Here is a 24,623-nt window from a genome sequence, read left to right on the forward strand (position 1 = left end):
TTGTTCAGAAGTGAGGAAAACAAAGGGTTAGAAACAAAAATAAAAAGGGCAAAGGACATGTTTAGTGTATAAGTGAAAAATTAATAAGCCTGAATGCAACACCTACTGTGTATTCTTCCTTTTTAAGAGTGTGAAACTTCTGACTCTGAGCTGTGGGTTTTCTGTAGCTAGTTGAGAAGCTTTAAACAAATTTTTTAGATACTGATCTCTGCAAAGATGATCAAAGTTTCCTATATGCAGCTCTAAATAAAATACCTGCAGGAGAGGGAACAGTGACCGCAGCCACCCCCTGAAAATGGCTCTGCATTGTTCTTTTTCTTAGGACCAGTACCCACAGTCCTGGGTCTTCAGTGTGCTGACTGCACTTGGGACAGACCTGGAGCAGGGAGCTCCAGTAGCTCAGGTGGGAATTTGTGAGAGGAGGTAGAGCCTCAGGCGAAAACACACTGTCCTGTTGAATGTGTCTCTGCTGCTTTGGGCAGGGAGTTGCAGCTGGCTTCCATTTGCAGTGTTGTAGCTTTCACCTTAAGCTGTGTCCGAATACAGACAAAAAAGTCGATTCTGGCTTCATGAAGCTTAAACTTTAAAAAAGATCGGCATAGTTATTATTGTTCATACCACAACAGCTGTCCAGCCCCAAACACCTTGATCCATATGAAAGGGGCAAGAGAGGCTTTCGTGCTAGCAGCTGGTCTTTTAGCATTTAACAAATGCTCCAGGATGAAGGCAGTGTAAGGTGGGTAAGGAGGAATGAAATGCAGTGTCTCCCAGGAAAAAACGTGGCCTCTTGCACTTTTCTGCACAGTTTTCAAGATAGTCTCAAGCTTCAGGATAAAGTAAATCCTTTCTCTGCTCTTAAAGAGTTGTTCTGCAGCCCCAAAATTTCCCTGTTGGCAAATCCTAGACTTATCTCAAGATACCTGCCTGCAGGTATACTCTACTTATGCCTTATAATTTATTTGAAAATATTTGAATGCTCTAAGATACTTGTTTCTGGCTTGATCTACAAGTGCATGTTCACATCACCTTTTTTATGTTTTTCCTGGGAACTTTTCCTAGGGAGAATTGGCAGGTTAGAGATATTTGCTGCAAGCTTATCACTTCCTTGTATTAGAAAACTCCTCGAAGTGCCCTGCAGTTACCCTGTTTGCCAGGGACATAGTTTGCACTGACACCTGCACAGCTTTTGTTTTCTCTTTTTCTTTACAGTTGCTTTCCCTTTCTGTCTGTTTTGGATCTGCATATGAAACTATGAATCTTTCCACAGTTTTCTGTCTTGAAACAAATGTGGATTCCATTTGTCCAAGGAAGTGGAGGGAGCCCCAGCCTGCACTCATTCTTCTCTGCCTTTTGGCCCTTTGTTGGTCCCCTGCTGAAGGCCGTAGACAGAGAGAGGAGAGTTACGTGCAGTGCCCACACAGCTCTTCAGTCTGTGCTTCCCCCAGCCTGATTCTGCTGCTGGGGACTGGCAGGAGTTTAATTAAAGATGCAGGGGTGTCATAGGGTTTTTTCTGAAGTGATGCATTTCTATCACAGAAATCTTGTTTGCTAATGGAAATTACTGTTTTTTTAAAAAAGAGATCTGAACAACAAAAGCTTTACTAGCTATGTAGAAGAAGTGCCTTTCTGGCACACAGAAAGTCCTGACCACGAAGGCATTGAGTTACATGGGTGCAATGTCTTGCCTGTTTGTCTGATACCTTCTCTTTAAATGTGGTCGCTGCTGTGTGCTTCAGAGAATTCATCGAGATTCCCAAACGGGCAATTAGGAGAATAACCTGCAGGTACAGAGGTTTCTGCTTGCTCTCCCTTTCAGGGAATGGCTGATTCTTTGAGGCTTTACCTCTCTTCAGCCTATCAAAGGCTTTACTGTCTTCTGCTAACCTGATGCTAGTTGTTTTGATTCATTTGTGCGTCCAGTTTATTAATTTTCTGTTCTACAAGGGCTTGGCTGTACTGCTACTTTGCAACAGTTAAGTTCCATGAATTGTTTGTTGTTCGTTTTTGATAAAGATAGCATTTCCTTTCCTCAGTTTGAGCATGCTGCTCTTTTAATTGCACTGATGGGATGATGGCTGTTTCTGTGTTTATCTCTACCCCGTTATTTTTGCATATTCATGTTTTGCTTGTTAGTTGAGGCCGCTCTAGACTAAGAGATTATCTCTTCGTAATGATGGCTCTTATTTAAGTTGATGTCGTTAATTTAAACCCTAAAAATACAGGAGCATGTTTTGGATCATTCTTTCTGTTTGCGCATTACCATACATTTGTGAAACGTGTATTTCATCTGCTGTCACGTTCTCTCTGATTGGGGTGTTGGTCTCAAAAGCTCTTCCAGGTGCCTCCAGTACAGATTCAAACTAAGTAACACACCTTCCATCAGCTCCCGCGCCTTGCTGGTCACCTCATGGTCAGCGTCCATTTGGCTTTGATAGGACTTCCAGGTTTTAATCCTTCTTTGTTAAGGTTACTGTTTGCTTACCTAAATATTTTATGATTATTAACTATGCAGTTAAAACCTCTGCACCTGGACTGAGGACTAGCTGCATACGTCCTGTTTCAGGGAAGGAGGAAAAGCTAGAACATTTTGATCTTGTTAATTAGTACCTTTCATGCCAATTTTTAGCTTAGTTTGTTGTAAAAGACAGCGTGGGACCCTTCGCTTTGACTCTTTCTGAAACATAAATAACTTCTAAGAAGGAGGTGTTTCCATTTGTGCAATTTCTCTTTTTATCGGGGTAGTATTTTATTCTAGGCACCATTTTGCTGGTGGCTGAGTGATGATACGTTTTTACTGTCGCGTGGACAGATGGAGAAGGCAAGGAAGAAATGGCTGAGTCTTTAATTAGCTGTGCAGAGCCAGGGCATGGTTTTCCAGTGCGCCAGGGTTTTTATATAGGGTGTGGAGACTCAGCCGCTCGATGGATCCAAATTAGCAAAATTGTGTATCCACTGCCAGGGTGTTTCTATGGCAACTGTCTCTCAAATCATATATACAAACAGACCTGGTGGGGGATATCGCCGTCTATTTGGTCTGTAGGAAACCATTGGAAAAGGGGTGTTTTCAGGCTGCAGAAAGGCCTTATGATATAAATACTTTACATTCTGTTGACTGGTGTAAGTTTTGGTATCGCTGCTCAATGCTGGTGCAATTCTGAATCTGTGGTTTTGCACGTTGACTGGCTTCTGTTACTCCTGTTAGGTGTGAGAGTGAGCACCAGGAAACTTGCACGGGGTGGCGAATGCACAGAGTTAGCAGGCACATCCTTTGGCTCGTTAACATCTTGCCGCTGCACATAATTAATAGCCTATCTACAGCCGCACAGGTAGACCGTATACTATGTGGCTTTTGTGCTGAGCAAACCAAATTATACATTCATTTCTTTTCCCCTCATTCTTCATAAAACAGCAGAAATCTGGAAGCTCTTCTCTCACCAACTTACCTGGTGAATTAGGGGAAATTGTCAACCTGATCAAATTAGCAGTGTAAGAACCGCCAAAGTGGCTGTAACTCTTCACCTGAGTGACTCTATGTTTATAAATTCTCTCTGCATGTCACTTTTCCTGATGGAAAAAATGAATGAATGATCCATTTAGCCTACTGCCCTCTTTTTGAAATGTAGGGCAGTTATTGTTATTTTTTGCTCATCCAAAGTCAGGAACTGCTAAAGCATGAGTCATTTCAAATCAGAGATGGTTCTTTCTTGTGGCCGTCAGTTCCGTAAGGACTCTTTTCTGGTCTGAGTCAGATAAAGGGGAGTTAGCAAGAGGCCTGTGCTAAATAATTTTTTTCACTTGTGAGTATCTTGGATGTTCAGTGAGTGCCAAGGTGCATAATGATACTTGTCTAGAATAATTCCTAAGCTTGCATAGTAGCTTCAAGGGTTAGTGCCTCTCTTTGTATTGGACTTGGCTTATGTAATGGGTCCACAAGAGATTGTACACAGAAATGCTATATAAAGGTAGATACGACGATACCTGAGTGCACAACCTTTCCCATTGTAGAAGCTTATACACATCTTCAGTGAAAATGGCGTATTGTGCATAAATCACAGGACTGACAGAAATGTACCTGTAGTATGTAAAAAACATGTTCGTTTTTGTTTGTTTTCTCTTTTTATAATCAGGTATTTGCCAAAAGCTTGGTATGATTTATTCTTTTCTTTTTAATGAATTGTTAAAAATGTTTGAAAAGGCGTTAAATCTTCCTTTCTGCTATTAATCTGTAAAAGGGGAAGGGGATTTTAAATGGCCTCTTAGTATATTGCTTTATAAAACTGCTGATTCTAGCAGCACCAGAATAGGAATTCATACTAATGTAGGAAACACTAAAGGCAGTCAGAGCCTCCTGCATTTATGGAGGAAAAGACTAATAGCTCCATTTTAACAAGGCTCTTAACACTTTGGGCCATCAGCAGGCATTGAGTGAGTGAAATTGGGAGAGCTCCTGTGTGCTAAAAGCATTGAAGTTCACCATTTTGTACCCCAGTTGGAGCCTTTCTGATAGAATTGTGCTCTCCAGCCAATTCTGGTTGCCATCTTGAAAACAAACCAAGTAGCGAGCTGGCATTTTGACTGAGTGCACTAATGCTTCACTTTTGAAATGGCACCAGAGCATGATAAATGCACTTAACTCCCAGCTGGATACTTAGCTTTTCAGTGGCGTTCGGGAAAGTTTCTGGATTTGTGTTAAGAACAAAAGCAAAGCCTGTTTATATTGCGTTTTGTACTTGAGCAAAACACATAAGTGGAGAAAAAACAACAAACTTGGTACTAAGATGCTACCTTTGATTCAGGTAGTTATGCCACTGGAATCAGAAGGGGTGTGCTTAATTATTAGATTATGTCCTCATGTTACTGAATTCTTAGAGGAAGGACAGCCAGTGAAGGAGAGAGACTAACCCAACTAGCACACAAACAAGGAAAAGGCTCTGAAGATTGTACATGTTCTAAGCAGTTCTTTGATATGGAAGCCTTTCTTGTTAGCAGTGATAAGATTATGTATGGGATTTGGAGCTTCTTTGAGCCTCTGCCTTTCTTTTGTTGATTTTGGCATGTTGCAGCATCATGCGTTCTATGGTTATCATTTTGGGATGCATTGTTAGTAGCTGGGCTGCGTAATTGATCTTCATCTCTAATTACTCTCCTTTCCACAGGTGCCTGGAAAAGGTCCAGATGGCAGCTCATACAATCTACACTTCGAAGGGATGGAAAGGCAGTATGCATCCTTACCCAGGTACGGCATCAAGCCCATACACACAAACTCTGATTGACCCGCCCTCGAATGGGTAGGGAAATCAGCCCACAGCCGATGCCCAGCTCCAACATGGGAGATTATTTTGCAGTTTTGTCTTGTCACCTTTTGCTGCTGCTTTAGTGCCATCTTTGTAACTGTACTATTAATTGGAACTTTTGAATTTAAAAAAAAAAAGTGTCTCATTGAACATGTCAGCAAGAGTCATGATCCAAAGGTAGAGAACATGACATTGAGGCAGCTGGCTCTGCAAGAGTTGTAACAGGTTGTAGCAGGGCATAAATGACCGAGTTTATAGTGATATAATCCTAGCTGGCATTGACAGAGTACTGCTGTGGAAAGCCTCCACTGCAGCAGCCACAGCTACTGAAGTCCTACTGTTGCTGCAAGGACTGTCTGACTAGCAGTCCTATTCCAGTAGATCACCTCTGTGCTTTAACTGAACGCTGTGGAAATGAGAGTGAATTCTCTGAGGACTTTTTTTAATTTTTAATCCTTATCAACTCAATGAAGAGTAATTCTAGGCTGAAACCACTGGGGCATAACAAAAAGGAAGCATTTCAGAGATTTCAGTCCGGTTTCTATGGGAGTTCTAATAGCAGAGTGTAAGATTTAGCAAGCCAGAAAGGGGAGTGAGAGGATGCTAGAAGAGGTAGTGGGAAGCAGTGGGAGGAAAACAAAACAGAAAAATATTTCCCCTTTAGAATTAGAGGGCTGGGAAGGACCTTAGAGGGGTTGCCAAGTCCACTTCTTGGACCTACAAGCAAGATAATTTGTAAAAACAAAGAAAAAATAGCTATTTACAAGCAAGAAGAGATTCTTCATTGTGAAGTAGTACTGGCATTTAGGAAATCAGTGAGTATTTTCTTTTTGCTTCTTTTTCCACTGAGCTATTTACATTCAAAGGTGTCACTGGAGAGATTGCTTGATAAATACGTAATGCTGTGTCCAATTCCAGATGAAAATACAAAGAATATCTTCGTTTTGGAAACCAATATATAAAAGCTGTCTCACAAGACATTGTTGCATGTTTGTAGGCGTTTTTAAAGTACATGGTTTCTAAACCAAAGGATGTGTCTGTAGTTTAGTTACTGCCTTCAAATGATATTTGTGTCAGCCATCATTTTGGAAATTCGTCCTGTGCAGTAACTAGCTTTTCTAACAGAAGCCTGCTTTCCAGCAGTGTGTCCTGTGTGTATTTCTGACTGACTGTGGATATTCTTACTCTCCTGGGTAAATAGCCATCTTTTTTTTGTAGTCCTCCAACACTCATGTCTTTTGTCATGTTTTTAGCAGTGATTTTTGCAGGTTAGTTAGATGTAGTTTAATTATGCACACTCTTTTTTATCTATTTTAAATTCAGTTTTGTTGAGTACTTCCTTGTGAATTACAAGAATAAATTAGCAATTGGTGCCCAGTGTAACTCTCTACAGCAATTTTCATATTCCTGTATCATGTCTCCTTTTATTCATTTTCCTTCAAGCTAATCAACTGTACTTTTTCAGTCTTCAGAAAATGAAAATTTGCCAGTGAAGTAACTTCCATCACCCGGAATTCTTTTTATTTCACCGGTATTCCTTTCATGTGAGGATGACCAGAAGTGAACACAACAGTGCAGATGCAGACATGCCCTTGCTTTATGCAACGGTGTTCTCTATATTCTTTCTATCCTGTTCCTTTTCAAACCACTTTGGCATGTCCCTGAGGTGTGTGTACTGCTCACCTCTGCACCCTGTGTTTTTGTGTTGGTTTTAGTTTAAAAAGTAGGTCTGTCTGAATCAGAACATGAATTTCACAGTGTTCTTCCCAAAACCTCCATTTGCTGGAAGCATGACACTCCAGCTCTTATGACAGGTTTGAGTATTTAGCTGGCTGGGACTCGCCATTTAGGAAGTCATCCAAACATTCAGAAAGCTTTTGAATATCAGTGTGAAGAGTGTCATTTCTCTCAGTGCCTAAGAAGATTATGCTGGAGAGTGAGCGGGCCTGCACTTCAGCAGGGTTGTGTGCGCTTCCTGACCCGAACACTCACACTGCTGCACACAGGCCACGTGGTTGCTGTTGTCTCCAGAGAGTTTCCACCCTGGCAGGAGCAGAGCCTTGGGTGTGGCTGCAGTCCAGCAATCGGCCGCTGCCTTTAATACTTCAGTTTTGTAACTTTTGCAGTTTCATGTTACTGCAGTAATTAAGCCCTGGCAGTCACAAATTACTAGATTGCTCCAGTGAGGTCTAAATCCAGAAGAAGGGGGTGCAGTCTCATTGCCAGCCACTAATGGAAATGAGTGATTTCTTTTGTTCTCATGGCTGACTGCCCAGGAGTATAGAGGAATCCAGGTAAAAAGCACCCATTTGCCAACCTATTCTCAGTGGATGACTCATGAAAACTACTGTAACGGGCAGCATTATTAAAAAAGAGTAAGAGAAGAAATAGGAAGTTAGAAAGAAATACAGAGGTAGTATTTCCTCAGAGAGCAGATTTCTTCTCCCCAGCGTTCTGGTATTAGTTCGTGGTTTCCTCCCCCCAGGTTTATTCCCCTCCTTGTCTTGTCCTGTCCCCATCTTGGTCAAACCACTGAGCTGCACTTGGTATGGACGTGGTATATAATTGTCTGTATACTTCACCATTTAGGTCCAGTTCAGTGAGAGATACCTAAAGAGGCTTTAAGATGCTAGAAAGCAGATTCTTACTGCAATATTGCATTGAGTCCGGGAGGATATGACCTTTGCCTGCTGCTCTGGTGTGGCATACACAAGGAACGAGAGGAAAGTGCTTGGACTGCAGCCAGTTTCACTGGATGAGGAGGGAGGAGGGGATCTGTGCTATTTTGAGAATAGCTGGGACCTACACAGTGAAACTGTTTTGCTTACCTGGGAGCCAGCAGGAGTCATGCCAGTGTGTGTGGACATGGACAAATTGAGTAAGAGAGCTTTGGTGTTCTCCCCAGTGGGCAAGGAGGAGGAATGATCACCTGCCAAATAGCGTTATGAATGTCTGGTGCCCCTAAGGCACTACCCTGCTCCTGTGCAAAGGTACTCATCGTGCATGAAGGGGAAGTCAGAGTGCTAGCAGCATCCAAACATATCTGCCTCTGGGTTGTAAAAATCTTAGCTTTGAAACATCATTGCTGCTTTGCCCTTTTGTTTTGTATTTTTCTGTCTGCCTTTGAAGCTGCTAATTTAAGCCTAGATATTACAGGACAAATTCAGGTGATGTAAGTCCATATTAACTGTATTTGAGGAATTCAGCTGTGTCAAGTGTGCTTGCCTTTTGTGAAGTGGCAAATCCAGTGTCCTGGTCTCACTAAGCTCAGCAGTGCCCTTTTTGCCTTTGAGTGGAGGATCCGTTCCTATGTAAGGTTACATTTTTTTAATTAAAAGCTGAAAACAGAAGGCAGCAGCCTTTGGAGGAAAGCTTTGTATGTGACCGGCTTAATGAGTGGACAGCTGAGTTATGTGGTTAAGTTTCTATGTAAAATAATGCCAGTCTGTAGACTTGGTTTGGAAATGTCTACAGAGGCAACTGTCTGAATTAGATGATAAGTGGCTGTGGCAGAAGAGTGGCAGGTCTTCATCTCGCACTGCATTGTGCTGTTCTGTCTGCAGAAAAGCAGCAAAGTGGGAAAGACAGAATGGAAGGCTTTGCAAGAGAGATACAGTTCTTTGCACTCAATACTTCAGTGTTGCCCTGGGGCTACAGCTAAGTGGTGCTGAGTAGTAGTATTAGGTATTGTTAAATCCTCCTGCTTAGGAGGAGAATAATTCTTATACCTCTTAGCCTCTCTTTTGGGAAGAGGAGCAGGGCAAGGGTGTGGGAGCCAGAAAAACATTGGCATTTTTTTAAACTATTTTTAACACCTGTTTTCTTGGTGTAATCCAGATTATTCTCCTGATAGAGCTATGGAACAGATACAAAGCTGAAACTGCTCCTGTTTGTTCATAGTGTTATTTTTGAGCTTGCTTTTATGGAAGTCTGTCTTAATGTAAATCACAGCCTTGCCAACAGCAGCCTTCTTTGGAGAAATCTGGTGTTCATGGACTTGTTCTTTTGTTGATGGAACAGCCGGCTGTGACTGAAAGCAGACTGGCAGACCCTGAGATGGGACACTGGTGACATGATGAGTGTAGATCAGAAAGCTCAGTCGTCTTCCTGCTAAGAAATGCTGATTCCAAAGGAAAGCTAATATTCCAGACTTTCTCTGGAATCCTGATATTATTGAAAAACGTGTGTTTTTGTCAAGAAAACGTGTGGGGCTGGAAAGGCAGAAAGAGCATTGGAAAATAACTGCTAGCATGGAAAAATGAGTTCAGGCTGTGTAGATGCGTTCAGCTGTATTGCTGAGCACACTGGTAATTGGCTTACACGAATATCTGTCTTAAATGTAACATGCATCTTAAAACTGGGAAACTTGTGAATGTATTAAGGAACTGGCCTTGCGGTACAGTGGCAGCACGCAGTCTTGCCGTGCTGGAAGCTTCTCTTCAGATTGACCATGCAACTTGCACTTCTTAAGGCAGTACCTAAAAGCAGCACATCCTCCACCTCTATGTATGAAGCCAGAAAGGACAATTTTGATCACCTTGCCTGAGCCCTCCAAGACCTCCTACATTTCTGCATCAAACTAAATTTCAATTTTGATCCATTGCATTACTTTTATAAATGTATTTATAGAAGCATCTAACCTAGAATAAAAACGTCACATTGTAGAGAATTCATTACATTCTTCAGAGGTTAATTATTTTACTGTTTAAAAAGATTATGCCCTTTTTTTTTTCTTAAGTCTGAAATTACCCAATTTTAGTTTCTAGATAATATGGTAAATATTTTTTCTGCTAGATTTTAAGAGCCCAGCCTGCAAAATGCCTCCACTTCTGTATTTCTCTGCAGTGATCATTTATGTTATCTTTTAACCTATCTTTCAATAAATTAAGTAGATTGAACACTTAAGTCTTACACTATAGAGCATGAAAACAGCATTGACTCAAGGGGCCAGAGTCCCCATGCAGTCAATTTGTGAGGTAGCCTCTAGAGTTGAGTCAAAAACATTTCCAACTCTTTAGATCAAAAGCAAAGTTTCTGTAAAACACCTATTGCATGAAGAGATAAGGCTCCTCAGACAGAAGGAATGGATTACTTAGCAAGTTTCATTAGCTTTTTCTTGCACTTGAGTATTTGCCTTTATTTTACTAACCAAGTTTATTTCAAAATGCAGGATTTCTGCAATTTAATTGAATCCCAAAAATGTCATCAGAAAGTGACTTACAAATCACAAGTTAATTGTCTATTAAATAAGTCATCATTCACCATTGTCTAGCAGAATCTGAAATTCATATACTGACATTACTTAAATATGTATATAGTGTATTCTCATGGTTAAGAAAAAGAAATCACAATTTCAATGCAGACTATAATTAGCTGCAAATCAACTTGTCAGAGCATTCCCAACCTATGGGAATTGACTAACCAAGGTGCACAGATGAAAAAGCAAGATCTAAAATCAGTTATTTAAATCAAAATTCCCTGCTTGTTGGTTTAAATCACAATTAATTTTTTTGCTTTAACTTACTTGATTTAACTTACTCCAACCCATGTTGCAAAAAATCTGTCCCCCTTCTAATTTTGTATACTTCATTTATGTTCCTCCTTGACATCCAGCAGTATTTTACACACCATTGACCCAACAGTGCAGTAGTGGTTACAGCCATCAGCTGAGGGATGTGAACCTGGTTGTTTTTTGATACTGACCTGTCTGCACTGACAAGTGCCATGCGGTGGCACAGTGGTTCTCAGTAATGGTGACAGTGTTGCTCTGTCCTATAATACTGCTGCTGTTCTGCCAAGTTATCTTCCGGCGATCTTCCTGATGCTCAGCCTAATAACAGTCTGCCTCTCAGTTTTCCACTGTTCCTCTGTTCAGTTGACTTCATTACACAGCTCTACTGAATTAGCTTTTTTCCCTTTTTTTTTTAGCCCAAAATTGTGCTTTATGGCAGGCAGAGAGGGGCAAGGCTGATGCATACAGCAGGTATTGCAGGGAATGCCATTGCTGCCTTGTAGCACTGTTTAAGTTGGAGCATCGTTCACCTGGTTAAAAAGAGCATCTGCAGATATATTTTCATAAAGGAAGTGAGGGGTTGCCAAAACTGTAATGTCTGTGAAATTATTTATCAACCCAGTCCAGAATCACCGAAGTCATAGTCTGTCAGTGAAATCACATTAGTGGACATATGTTATACAGTTACAAAGGAAACCTATTAACTTTTGGTGCATAATATAATACAATACACAGTATTTTTAGTAATGCTCAGATTTTCCCTCCAAAGTGGTGGAAAACAGTGAAGGGACAGGGCGATGGGAAAATATTTTATAGTTCCAGGTGGCTGAAAAAAGTCTGTATGTCCCCCATTTCTCATATTGATTAAAATTAAGAGAAGAGGATCAAGAGAAAGATTTGAGAACCATTGCGAGTGGTCTTTTTTAATTTTCAATATAAATCATATTTTTTTTTCATATTCCCCTGACAACTGCAAAACTAAGATGACTTGAGAATTTGGGGTCTTAAATAGCATTATAACTAAGTAGGGCGCAAAAATGAATGGCCCACCTGATTTCATCGTCCTAGTCATGTGAAATATAGATAATAATCAAACAGTATATTCTATGGTATACTTGATTATTAACTTTCTCTTCTGTTTTAATCATCTAAAATAATATCAGTAACTCAGGAGTATTTTTTAAATATTATTTTTATCTTGACAGATGTACTTTCATTGAAAATGCAGCAAAATCTTGTCTGTATCTTCCAATGTGATGATCTCATTATAAATGAAATATGTGTACGGTTTTAGTTGGGTTTTAAGTCTTGGCAGATTAATTTAGAATAAGTTTTAGTGGAAATACTGGTCCTACTCAGGGACCTCCAAGATATGTTGCAATAAACCAGCCAAGATTAAATACAGGCAAAGAAAAAGGATCATTCTTACATGCTACAGCACAAGCTTGGGAATCAAGCTGATGTGCTCCTTAAAAGATTAGCTTAAATCCAATATCAGACAGTTTAAGATTTCCTTAACTAACTTTACTTAACTCTGCAAGGTGATAAAACTGATTGCTGTGGAAACTGCCCAGTGCCTCTGAGATGTCAGGGAAGTCATTGTATTTCAAGAAGGACAGAGTCCAAATCCGTAGCAGGACACCAGATTCATGATACGTACGTGCAGCAGAAGGCTGGAAGTGCTCTATTGCAACTTGTTCTGTTTTGTCTCCATTTCAGTTACTCTGCTGCAGTGTGCCATGGTGCTAATATCACCTCAGTGTCATATGTGAAGTCTGAAAGCTTCTTTTGTATGGTGTCAAAATGCATTTGTCCAAAACATGCAGAGTTCATAAATAACCTGTGTATGCCTTCTACAGGAAGAGTCTTGGGCATTAAACGCAGAGCAGGTAGGAAAGGGTCAGTGTACTGTAGACATTTCCAAAAAATAGTCTTGTGTCTTTCTCTAAGACTTGGCTGAAATGAGGAAAGAAATTGTAAGCAGGATCACAATTACAGAGATCTCTACGGTGAATTCAGAAGGAAGGAGGTTTGTTTGTAAAACGTACCTCCAGCTTTCTAATAAAATAGAAATACCACTTGAAATGAACAGGATGCCTCTATCCAAGTCAAATTAATTCTTAATGCAGAAAAAGTATACTTTAGAAAGTCAGAAAGGTCAAGGTTCGTGACATCAAATCAGGGATTGTGGCTCGCAGGCCACCTCCATAATTTCCATGGGAATAACTAAAGAAAATTGAGCAAAGAAAATGTCTGCAACAACTGGGACATAGCTTGAAAAACCCACTAAAAGCCAGATGTCCCAGAAGAATACTTTGGAAGTGTAGGAGGCAGACAGAGATGGGTTTTGTCAATTTTTCTAATAAGTCAGTCAACTCCTTGTAGTGAAAAGCCAATTAATGCAATATGGAATAGTTTAAAAGTCAATTAATATTTTGAAACTAAACAGCCGGACTTTTTGCAAAGAGATACTAGCTGGAGTACATAAAAATACTTTCAAGTGTCACATTTACGAAAAACATGAATCTGGTATGGATTTTAGTGTATAACCAGGCGTGAGGACCTCCCACTCAAACTAAGGGCACCAAATTCAGCTTAAAAATACAGGAGATGGAGGAAAATATTGCCTTTGAATGAAAAGGCTTGAATTAATATTACAAAATTTAATGAAGTCATGGAGACATTGCCTCAGACGAGAGAGCTGTATTAGCTATGCCTCTAGTGAGTAAAAGAAAAAAACAACTGTTAGGGAACAAAATATTAATGAAAGAAATAAGTGTCAGTACAAAATGGTTAGGTTGAGATGAAGGATCTGTGAAAAAAAGATAAGTGAATGCAAATTAAAAAGAAGATGATCAAATTAAAAAACAAAAGCATATATCCCATGGAATGCATCAGCAGAGTGATGTGCCGAGGGAAACCTGGGGAATAAGATGTGTGCTACAAAATACAAACACATCCATTGCATTGTTGAGATGGATATTGAAATTGCTCAGGAGACCAACAGGCTGGGAAGCTCAGCTGGCTGCTTTACAGGTACAGATATTTGGAATAAAAACACTGCTGCTTATGTTGGGTTATAATTCAGAGCTGATCAAAAAGTGTGGACTCTGGGCTGCAAAGGTGAGCAAATAAGTTTTTCTTTCTGTGAGAAAGTGCATTCTAAAATAAGACAACTCCACTGCAGTTCTTGGCTTTGGCTTTCCCTTGATAAACAGCTCGGGGGGTGTGGCTGAAAGATGGTTGTCAGTGAATGTGCTTTAAAAACAGCTAACAAAGGAGAAATGTAGGAAGCCAACAGCATCAGGTGAAAATATATATGATTTTTGAGGATGTTGGATCAGGATTTTTTGAGCAAGCTTCCTGCAGCTCTCACAGCGTTGTACGTGAGCCTCCTGTATATTCTGTCATGGCTCAGCTAGGTTCCTGTGAGCAAACAGCAGCTTTGAGATGGCACCCATCTCTCAGAGCCAGACTGCAGTTAGTTCTCCATAATCCAGCCAATTCCTTTGTCTCCATCCAATGTTTGCAAAGCAGGCTCAGAAAAGGAAAAAAAAAAAAAAAAAAAAAAAACAGGAAAGATGTTAAAAAGAACAAGGAAGTTGCACTGTCACGATGGCAAGTTTCAAGCTTCTAACAGCAAGCCATTTAAGGTGAGTCAGTTATAGGTATTCCTATGTACATATTTAGGAAAGAGGAAAGAAGATTATGATGATAAAGTAGGAAAGTGAATTGTATGTGGACAGTCTTAATTGTGTGCTGCAAGGTAACGACAGGCTGTGAAATCTTAAGTCAAATACGGTTCTGGATTCTTTTACAAACATAGGGGACAGAGTCGTGAGCACTGTGTGCCACCCACCAAGAAATAAGAAACACAGTGGGGAAATGCAAGCCATAGAGAAACACAAGAGCAGTCCTTTAAGCAGACCTGCCATTGTTTGTTATCCTCAGTGAAACCCTGCCTTGTGAGGAGAGCGCTTTTATATAAGCTGGTGATTAAAGGAAGGAGGTATCTAATTTGGGATTAAGAGAATCACTGAAGAATTTAATATTAAAAACAGTTGCTAGAGCAGCTGTTTCAACACAGCTCATACAATTGGCAGCCAAACCGCTTCCATTTCATAAGTAGGTGACATATTTAATTTATCTGCACAGAAGTCTCTTAAACACATATCAGGAGAATATTCTAGAGTTTTTTGTCCAACTTTCTTTGCCCATATATTCACCTAAGGCTTTTATGTTGCTCCTACAAGTATGACACTTTAGAAAGTCATGCTTTGGATATGTCGATCCAGGTTGAGTAACACCTTGTTCTGCGAGAAATGTTATAGAGCTAGTACGAGCCTGATCCAGAGCCACTGCAATCCGTGGACATGTTCCTACTGATTGCAGTCAGCAGTAGATTTAGACTGAAATGTGGTCACTGTTAAAGTATATTCCTTCATGTCTCTGCTGTCTAGGTCAGTCTGGCAGTAATTTCATAAACTCTGGTTAAGATATTTGGGTTTTCCCTGGGAACTCTGCCTAACAATGTTAGCAGTCTCTCTCCAAAAAGAAAGGAATATATCTTTGCCTGTTCTCCATGTTCTTCTCTACCCCATTCCATCTTACCACTGATACAAGTGAAGTAAAAGTAGGTCCTAAAAACGAATGTAATTCAAGGTTGTTGAAGCACTGTAAATATTCATATCGCTAGTGGTTATGGGCCAGTAACTTTGTTAAGGGCAAGCATGGAGCTAAAACTCCTGTTGTACCCTGTTAGAGAAAATTGATTCCTGCTTTCTTAAGAATCTTTACCCTCATCTCCAGGCTTGGAAAAGATTCCATTGTTCTAGCATTTAGTAGTTATGTAAATTAGCACTAATTTTGTCATTTAGCACCTGTATGGAGTTTTCTACTAGAACAGTTCTTTAAAATACGGCATAAACAAAGCACAAGATGCACAGTGATGCTGTTCTTTTGTTGACGGTTACTTGCGAAAATCTGCATAAGTTGTTGAGCATCTTGACCATGAGTAAAGATGTGGTGAATATGCTAGGAACACACCCACAAAGCTTTGTAGGCATGTGGTTGGTGTTAAATAGTATGTAGGACACTAGTCAGACTTTCAGCAAGCTTTATTTTGGAAATACATTAAATACTATAATGCATACGCTAAAAACTTAACTACATCTTTATATGTTTTGTCCTTGCTGTACTCAAAAACTTTGTCTGCTAAACATAACTTAGTCAGGGTATAGAAATATTGACAGAATTCATACCTTCTGCTGGCTTCTGTCTGGTATCGCTGTGGCCTCCACTAGGTCTGCACTCTGTTCTGCGTGAGCAGATGGGAACCTACAGCTGTTTGAATAAGTATTAGTTTTAAAGTTATTCTGCTCTGATTAACCATTCGAAGTGCCTAAGGAATCTCTCTGCTTCAGGCCTCTTGCCCAACAGGATTCATTTAAATGTTTGAGCAGTGATGAGGTGAGAAGGCATGTAAACTGGAAGCTGTTCCTCAAGTCACCATCATCTCTCTGTGCACAGTGTAGTTGATAGCTCGTGTGCTTGCTCGTGTGCTCGCAACAGCTGAAAAAACAGGGCAGAACATGCTAACATGTCCACTGTATAACATACATGGAAAGCAAGAGGAGGAGAGTGTTAACTTTAATAGAAAGTGAATTATCTGCCATTTTTGTTCCACTGCAGATGTAATTCAGCAAGGAGATTGGATCTGTGCGTTAGATAGTCTGAGACAGCACCTTGGAAATTGGCAGCCAGTTCCAGCCAGAGAGGACAGTCAATGTGTGAAAAAAACCCAGGCCAGGTTATCAAGTAAAACCCCGAGCCAATGGAGGCCTTGGCTATTGAGTAGCTGGCACTGTTCTTCATTTGAAGAAGAAAAATAGCCTTTGTTTTCCAGGTGAAGGGAAGTACTTTGAGAGTAGTCTGTTGTAGATCATGACAAAATCTGGCAAGCAAAACCAATCTCAGCAGGATTTCACAGTTGAAAATCCACGTGAATGGCTTTTATCTTGGCTCTAGGTGTTAGCATACTGTTGTACGTATCCATGTGTCACTAGGTTTTGATCCCTCATTTAGCATTTTTGTTATGAATTTTGGCTTGATCTGAGATGCTATGCTTTAAAAAAAAAAAGGAATGAGAACCGAGATGTCCTCAGTATAAAAAGAATGTATTTTTAGAAGCATGATATGGTCACAATTTTCCCCTTTGTTTTGCTTTCTTAAAGAGGTAATAGTGATATGTTCTCGAACTGAAACAAACCACCCAAAACAACAGCCAGGACAAAATGAGTAGAAGAAAGGACATACTAGCAGTCTTTCTTCCAAAGATCCTCAAACGGCAAACACACTTTAGAACTATGTGTTCAGCAATTAAAGATTTCCAAAATAGGTTAACAGTAGCCGCACTCAGAAAGCCTATATGACTTTGCTGTGCATACTGTTTCTTACTGGCTGACTTGACTTCTGGTAGTCCTCTAATTAGCTTTGTAGGGGTCTCTGAAGGCTTCTGGGTTTCTCACTGACTAGGGAGTTAGGCTGAATTTAGGCTGCCTGAATATACGTGTGCCGGTTTTGAGCGTTTTCTGTAAGGATCTCTTTACCCCGTGGTGTGCTGCAGCCCCCTCTGGAATGGCAAGTGGAGACACCTCAGTGGTACAGGCTGTGCTGCAGTACTGACTGCACCACCCTTCATGGCAGAAAGCATAGAGCAGATTGGTTTGAAACGAAAGGGAAATGTAAAAAAAAAAAAAAAAGAAGAAGAAGAAAAGAAAAAGACTAATTCAATTAGTCAGTTGAAATTGAGTTGGGGTTTACAACTTGAATTTTTAGGCCCAGATCCATCAGAGCACTTAAGCACCTGCTTTACCTTGAATACATTTTGCTTTTCAATAGAAATGATTTGCCTAGCAGTCAGAGGCCTCCAGGAAACCTGGACTTAAACGTGCATTGTAAAGCACAGGGGAAGGATGGCAGACAGTCAGTAGTACTTAGAGAAATTTCACTTTTTCACTCTGTGCACTTTCTGTTGTTTAAATAATGCCTCCTTAATGTTGCCTTAATGCAATGCTTTTTGTTAAATGCCATGTAAATAATATCAAGAAAGGTTATTTAATGAATAATCTGACTTTGAAGAGACTTGTTACTGATCTTAACTTGGAATCTCTCTAGTATTATTGAGGGGAATAACAACCTTAATGTCATTTTGGTTTGATTTCTCTGTGTGAAGGGCTGACAGCTCTCCCTTCTCTCTTGTCAAGCTCCGTTATTGAGAGATTACTGCAGTGGTCTTTGGTCTTAAAGAGATTTCGTCAGAAACATTTCATTTTTAATGGACAATGGAAAATGTTCAGCTGTCCGTTATTACAATTCTTTGTACGCAGTCTAAAAATACAAATGGAAATTATAATTATATCTGTAATTCTGGGTCCCAGCTGAAATCACTTTAATCCCAGTGTGGGGAAAAAAAAAAATCAATACAGAACCCTTAACCCTGGTCTTTTCCTTCTTAGACATTTCATTTTCAGTTGCACTAGTTTATACCACAAGTTTTATAAGTTTTTCAAGGGACTTCAGTATACAGAGATGATTTTGCATCCTCAGAATGGTATTGCTGCTTTGTGTTTTCTGACTTAGAAACGGGAATGTTCTTGAGTAATGGTTTATATTGTAGCTGCTTGACATGATATGAGATTTCTCCCTTTTACTTTTTGATCATTAAAAAAAGAGGGGCCTTTGAAATGCTGCAAAGTTCTTTTAAAGAAAATCCTGTTTTACTGAAGAAGAATTATGTATATTTTCATTAAAGACGAACCCAAGTCAGCATTAAAGATTTAATATTAAGGTTTGGAAAAGACCTCATTCTCAACTCACCATGGGCTCTCTCTACTATATTGTGCTTTTTTCCTATGGGATTCAAATGGTATGTCTGTCAAGGTTAAATATTATCGTTGTTCAGGCTTTTTTATATCAACATCTGTAAGTACAGACATGCCATCAAGTGTTTCATGTTTCTGAAACCTGCACCTTTATGCAAACCTGGACTTAGATCAATAGTTGCTTCGATTTGAGTTATCTTTTGGGGAGGGAAGGAGAGGTTGGTTTTATGCTGTAAGGCCTATGCAAACTATTAATTGTCCACTAATTACAGCTTCCTCTGAAGCATCTGGTTCTGGTAATAGTCAAAGACGTGGTGCTGCAATTCAAGGCACACTCTGATACATTGCCCCAGTTGCCACACTATAAATAGTCATAGATGTAACATCCATGTAGCAGAGGTGTGCTATTCATCTGGTAGAATGTCTTGTTTCTTGTAGTTGCATGTATGTACCCCTTTGTAGATCATGAGCACTCAAAAATTAAAAAACAAATTGACTGCATTTTAGTCAATCTTTTCTCTGAATACCTGAAAGACACAATTGAAAAGGAATGTTTCCACAGGGAGTGAGGCGTTTCAGCAACCCACATCTAGTACTTGAGCTATTTATTTGCTGTCTGAGGCTGTCAGGCCTCAACTTCCTACTTCATTCCATGATGTCTCATTCTCTCCCTGCCCTCTCCTCCCCTTTTAGATACCATTCTCCTATACAAGAGCCTAATCCAAAGCTCACTGAAATGCTTCGATTGACATCCAGAGGCTTTGGCTGAGGCCAGATGAGTCTGGGGCACAAAGTTCCCCATCGCATGAGTTATTCCCTCTTCTCACTCTGGTGTCTAGGCAAAGCACAGATCTCTTTCCATCTTTACTTCCCTTTGTGAAGTATCTTGATGGATTTTTTTATGAACATGCCACTTCAAGTCTATCACACTGCACAGTCTGAAAATACTTAGAATGATATTGTGGTAGTGACCTTTATTGTTCATTAGTGAATCAGCAGCCTAGCTTACTGTGGCTTTAAATGAGCTATATAAATTGGTTGTTATTTTCAATGATGATTCCCTTGATTCGAGCATACTGGAGCAGAGATAATTGTTTGATTGATTCATTATGTAAAAGATTGTTTCAAGTTAGAGGCTGTTTTTATTTAATTCCACTCTGCCACCCAATCCCCAGCCAAACTGAGACATGCTGTTTGGAGCCTTTGTCAGGTTCTTAACAGGTTCAGACCAGGCAGTGCTATTGCTTCTCTTTTTCTCAGTGATGGCATGTAGTTGCCTTCCTGAGTGGAGTAGCGGGTGCCTCTCTGGTTGTGGTGGTGTTCACCATAAACTAAGCTGAAGCTACTGACAGCATCACATGTTCCACATAAGGTTCTACTGCATGTGGTAGTCTTCGACACATGATGTGGGTTGATGTGTTCAAATGAAATTAAAGTCTGTACCTGGTGGTGCTGTCCAAAGCCTCTCTTTATCTCAGTATTGCCTTGCCCTTATTTTCTGGCTGCTGTGCTTTCATCTCTGTAAGGTATCACTAATTCCCAGCTGTTCACATCACTTTCCCGTTGCTCAAGGATGCCATGTTTTTATGTGTCTTTAAAGCATTTCTTTTCTGTCTTCTGTTGTGTGCTCCCTCTTCCAGCTTCAGCATCCTGATGTCTTCTGTTCTAGGTACATGACTAATCTGGTATAACTGTGTTGCCACAGACTGTGCTTGCTCTCTCACTGTGCTCCAAGAACTTTGCTGTTGAAAATTTTATCTTGTCATCTGGCATGCAGCATGGTGTGCAGATGGCACAGAAGAAACTTGTTTAGAAGCTACCTGTCTCCTCTATTACAAGTGTTGCGGGGGGAAGGTGTGCACGTAGATCTGGCATATTGTTGATTGCACCAGTTCCCAAAGAGGAAAGGATGGTGCGTGCCCAGGGACCGTGCTAGTAAGTCCTGCTGGAAGCATAGTGCTGCCCAGACTGGGAATGCATAGAAAAAAATAACATAGCTCTGATGATGTCTCATGTCATCTTGGACTCCTTGCAGGCATTGCCAGGGCTGGTGCTGCTGGGGGAGAAAGCAAAGAACAGAACAGTGGCCAGGCCAGGAGGAAAATGTGGCAAAAAAAAAAGTGGTAGGAGCCATGGGCTCCAGGAAACCAAACCTGGGCCTTGTGGAGGGAGACAGAGAAGACAGCAGGGGATGTGGTGTGTTGCCCTATTGTCATGTCCTGTCTCCAGCTTGTGGTCTAACATGGCATCCACTGACTTCCAGATTGGCTTTTCTTAAGGAAACAAAGTCCAGCAAATGAAAAGGGGAAAGGTAAGAACAGCATAGAAGTGCATGAGAGCAGTTACGTCTTCATCGGTGAATGGACCACAGAGATCGTATTTATCTTTAGGCATTAAAGTTAGTGCCATATATGAGTAAAAACTCTACCTGTGCCCATGAGGCTGGGTTACAGTGGTTGGGAGCTCTGTTGTGCATTTCCTGTGTGCTCTGTGGTTCAGGTCTCAAAGCAACATTACAGTGATGTATTTGGTAGTGGTGGCTATTCTTTAGGGTGTGTTGAGGGGGCGTTTGAGGAAGGGAGCAGATTCATGGCTGTGTCTCACCTCTCCAGAATCTGCTTCTGCTATCAGAATCTGGTATGCTAAACCCTCCTCATCTGAGCAAGTCAACAGCCTTTCCCAGGCTGCCGTCTCAGAGAATGGCAGGGACTTCGTAAATAAAGGAAACAATTGAATAAGTTCACACTTCAGCACACTGCTTAACAACCTGATAACAGTTAATTACATACAGTATTTTCAAATGCAGCAACAGGGAGATAACTCGTGCAGAGATGGAGCACAGGCACTTGGGCCTCAAGACCGAAGGTTTAACCTCTTACTACGCATGTCCTTAAAGAGGCCGATGGCCTGCAGCTCCAAATCTCACCAGCTTTGAACGTTTAGTGGCTAGCAGTGACTCAGGGGTATCCATGTAGCGTCTCCTCAGCCACGGGTAGGGGCAGGGGGAAGCTGCACTCAGCCCTGTGACTTGCAGGGCCCCACTTTGAAAGAGCAACCTGTCTGCTGGCGGGCGGGAAATAGAGGGTGGTAAAACATGTCTCCACCACGGGCAGCGAGTAGAGATGTCCAGTCAGCTGTTGCTTCGCTTGTTGCAGCTGCACTGATGTTCGTGTAACTGTAGAAGCTCTTAAGGAAGAAGCCAGCATAAACACAGCTGGAACGGGCTGCAGTCGCAGGGCGCTCATGGCCGTCTGCAAGTCACAGCAGCTGCAGTCAGTGCTACTGCTCTCTGGACACCGGGTGGGACGTTTCCGTCTCTCCTAGCCCGGTGGGATTGAGGGGTTTGACCCTTGTTATTTAAAACTCAACTTCAGGACATAGCAGGCTGTCAAAGAGCCTGCAAAGTTTGTGACTTAATGCAAGTCTAATTAACTGATTTGCCTATCCAAATCTGGAGATTTACACACTTCTGTAGAGGCAGCTGTAAAGTTGTAACTTCAGCTGTTTATCATGCCCTGAGCCTTTAAATCTCAATTATTAAAGGTGGTGTTTAATGACTGGCTGGAAAATGGGTGGTTACCAGGGTGTTAATGGAGTGCGGCAAGCCAGGAAATCTATAATCCAATGCCTGTATAGAAATGAGGGTTCTAACAAAAGAAAATAAAGGGGGGGGGGAGGATGTACTTACAAGCTGTTTGTGCTGTTTAGGAGCAAATCAGTACATGAGCAGTAGGGGAACAATGGGGACTAAAATATTGCCTGGAGAAAGAAATGAGAGCTGCTTGTTTTTAAGGTCCTTGTCACCCTCAAAAAGCAGCCATCATTCTCCTCTGGATCTTGAGCTTTGCCTTTCTTGCAAAGCGGAAAAAAGGGAATGGCACATCCCAGTGAGTTTAACAGAATGTCTGGACCCAGAAAGAAATGAAATGGAGGAAAAAATAACCAGCTACAATCAGTTTCAAAAATAATTTTCCTTTTTTATTGAAGCATGGTTTTACTACACAATTTGTGCCATCGGAGGCAGAATTGACAGCCATGCTTCATCATGGCAATGGGAGAAAATGCTGCAAGGAATGCTTTAATTTAAATGAGAGATGCTTTTTTTAAAAAAAAAAAAATCCTAAAAGCTTGGTAATAACCACTTCTTACAGATTTTTACTAGCCCACTAAAGATCAGACAGCGTGTTAAGATCCCAGCAGCTGAATAGTAAAGACCTAGGCCCACGTTGTTACTACTTGGGAAGATTCTTTTAATGATTCCTGTTATTTGTTGAAAATCATTTGAACAGCACAGCTGAATAATCACAGTGCTTTAAATTCATTTCACGTGAAAAATGAGAACAGGATAGAATTTGGGTTTATGTGTCTTTGAAAGCACTTCACAAAAATGGTGTGGATAGCAGTAGTGCTGTGAATGAGTAGGTGAAGAGAGGAGGCGTCTTTGCTTAGGAGGAGCTCTCCTGGAGCCCAAGTGGTGTGTTTGTTTACTTCTGAAGAGAGTTTTAGACTATCGCAACAGAATTTCTTTTAAATCAAATTAAAATCTCCTGAACCACCACAGGATCTTTAATTTCTACACTAATAGCCTCAAAAAAAAAGTAAAGATTTGCAGTAGAGGTTAGGGTGAGGCAAAGAGATCGGGGTAGTATTTCTGGCTTTTGTGCTGCTGCTGTGCTGGAGGCAGCATTGGGGTCTCACCTCTCTGCATCTCTCTCTCCTCTCATTGCTTGCTTGCTCTCCAGGGAAGTAGCTGGCTCTTCTCGTGGCAGGGATAGCAGCATCCTCACATCCATTACTGCACAGTAATGCAGTACAAATATTAGCATAAGAGAGATTTCACTTTAGCATCTTGCCCCAGTGGTGGCAGTTCTGCATGCGTTCAGTACGCCTTTGTATTAGTTTGAATCTATGTTGAAATGCAAAATTCAGCTGAGAAACCTAAACATTTGCTTCTCTTGCTGGCTTAAGATGCATCAGTCCTTTAAAAAGAAGTTTTCTCCCCTCTGATGTAACTTGGCCAACATCGTCTCAGAAATATGATGCAAGAGACCAAAGGCCAAGAACTCTTTTAGTCTATAGGAAGAGCTTTCGGCCCCTGCTGATCTGCAAAACAAAAGACCAAAGGGACCTTAAAATCTCATCCAGGTCTCTCCCCAACAGAGTATGGGGGTTCCTGAGCAACAAGCGTGACTGCTTAGCATTGAGAGTAGGTTACCAATGCCAAGAGGTTAATGACTCAAATGGTATTATGTTGTGTTGAATAATGAGTGACATATGAAATGACACATGTTGTAATGACTCGCTACTTAAAGTACCAGTCTACTTAAGATCCCTTTAAGCTTGAAGACATCACAGAATAGCGATGTCTTTTTCAATACGTACTACTTTATTTTACGCCTCCTGGTAGAAGAGATGTGCCATGCCTGAGAGCATATGAACAAAACAAGTGAGGAATTGACTAGGAAGGATTATTGGACTAGGTGGTTTGAATGCTTATTGGGCATTTATAGAGCACTAGTTAGCATATTCGGGTTTTTGTTGATGTTGATTTGAGGGGTTTAGGCCTGATTATCACAGTTCCTATATTTGTAGGTTGGGTTTACGGAAGGAAAGAAAGGGGAGCTTTGCCTGCAAGATGGGATTATCAGAAGCTGGTCTGAGATCTGCTGTGAAAAATAAACTAATGCTAGAGCAAAGGAGCAACACGGTGTTTTATGGCTTTGTTGCTGATGGGAGGGGATTTAGTTAAATGGCAGTCTAAATTCTGATGTTACTCAATCTGTGACATAGTTTGCTCGGTTAGGGATTGAGAACAATCAATTTGCTTGTGTGCAAAATAGACTGTTCATGCTGCCATAAGAAATCTCATATGATCTTATAGTAAAGTTTTAAAGCTGTCGGACTACTGTTTTCCTATCTTACAGTTGTTTCTGC

The 24,623-nt window shown here is 40.8% G+C and overlaps 1 protein-coding gene across 3 annotated transcripts in view; it reads left to right on the forward strand.

The window, feature by feature from the left end:
- The window catches only part of PARD3B (par-3 family cell polarity regulator beta), a 422,752-nt gene that overhangs the window by 390,965 nt on the left and 7,164 nt on the right, over nt 1-24,623 (forward strand). For all 3 annotated transcript variants that reach the window (XM_086465416.1, XM_086465413.1, XM_086465414.1), the window contains one exon: nt 5,157-5,236. In XM_086465416.1, coding sequence (XP_086321542.1) covers nt 5,157-5,236 — 80 coding nt within the window. The remainder of the gene's footprint in view (nt 1-5,156; nt 5,237-24,623) is intronic.

The sequence above is a fragment of the Leptosomus discolor genome, chromosome 5, assembly GCF_034619465.1.
Source record: "Leptosomus discolor isolate bLepDis1 chromosome 5, bLepDis1.hap2, whole genome shotgun sequence".
In the NCBI taxonomy this organism is placed as follows: domain Eukaryota; kingdom Metazoa; phylum Chordata; class Aves; order Leptosomiformes; family Leptosomidae; genus Leptosomus; species Leptosomus discolor.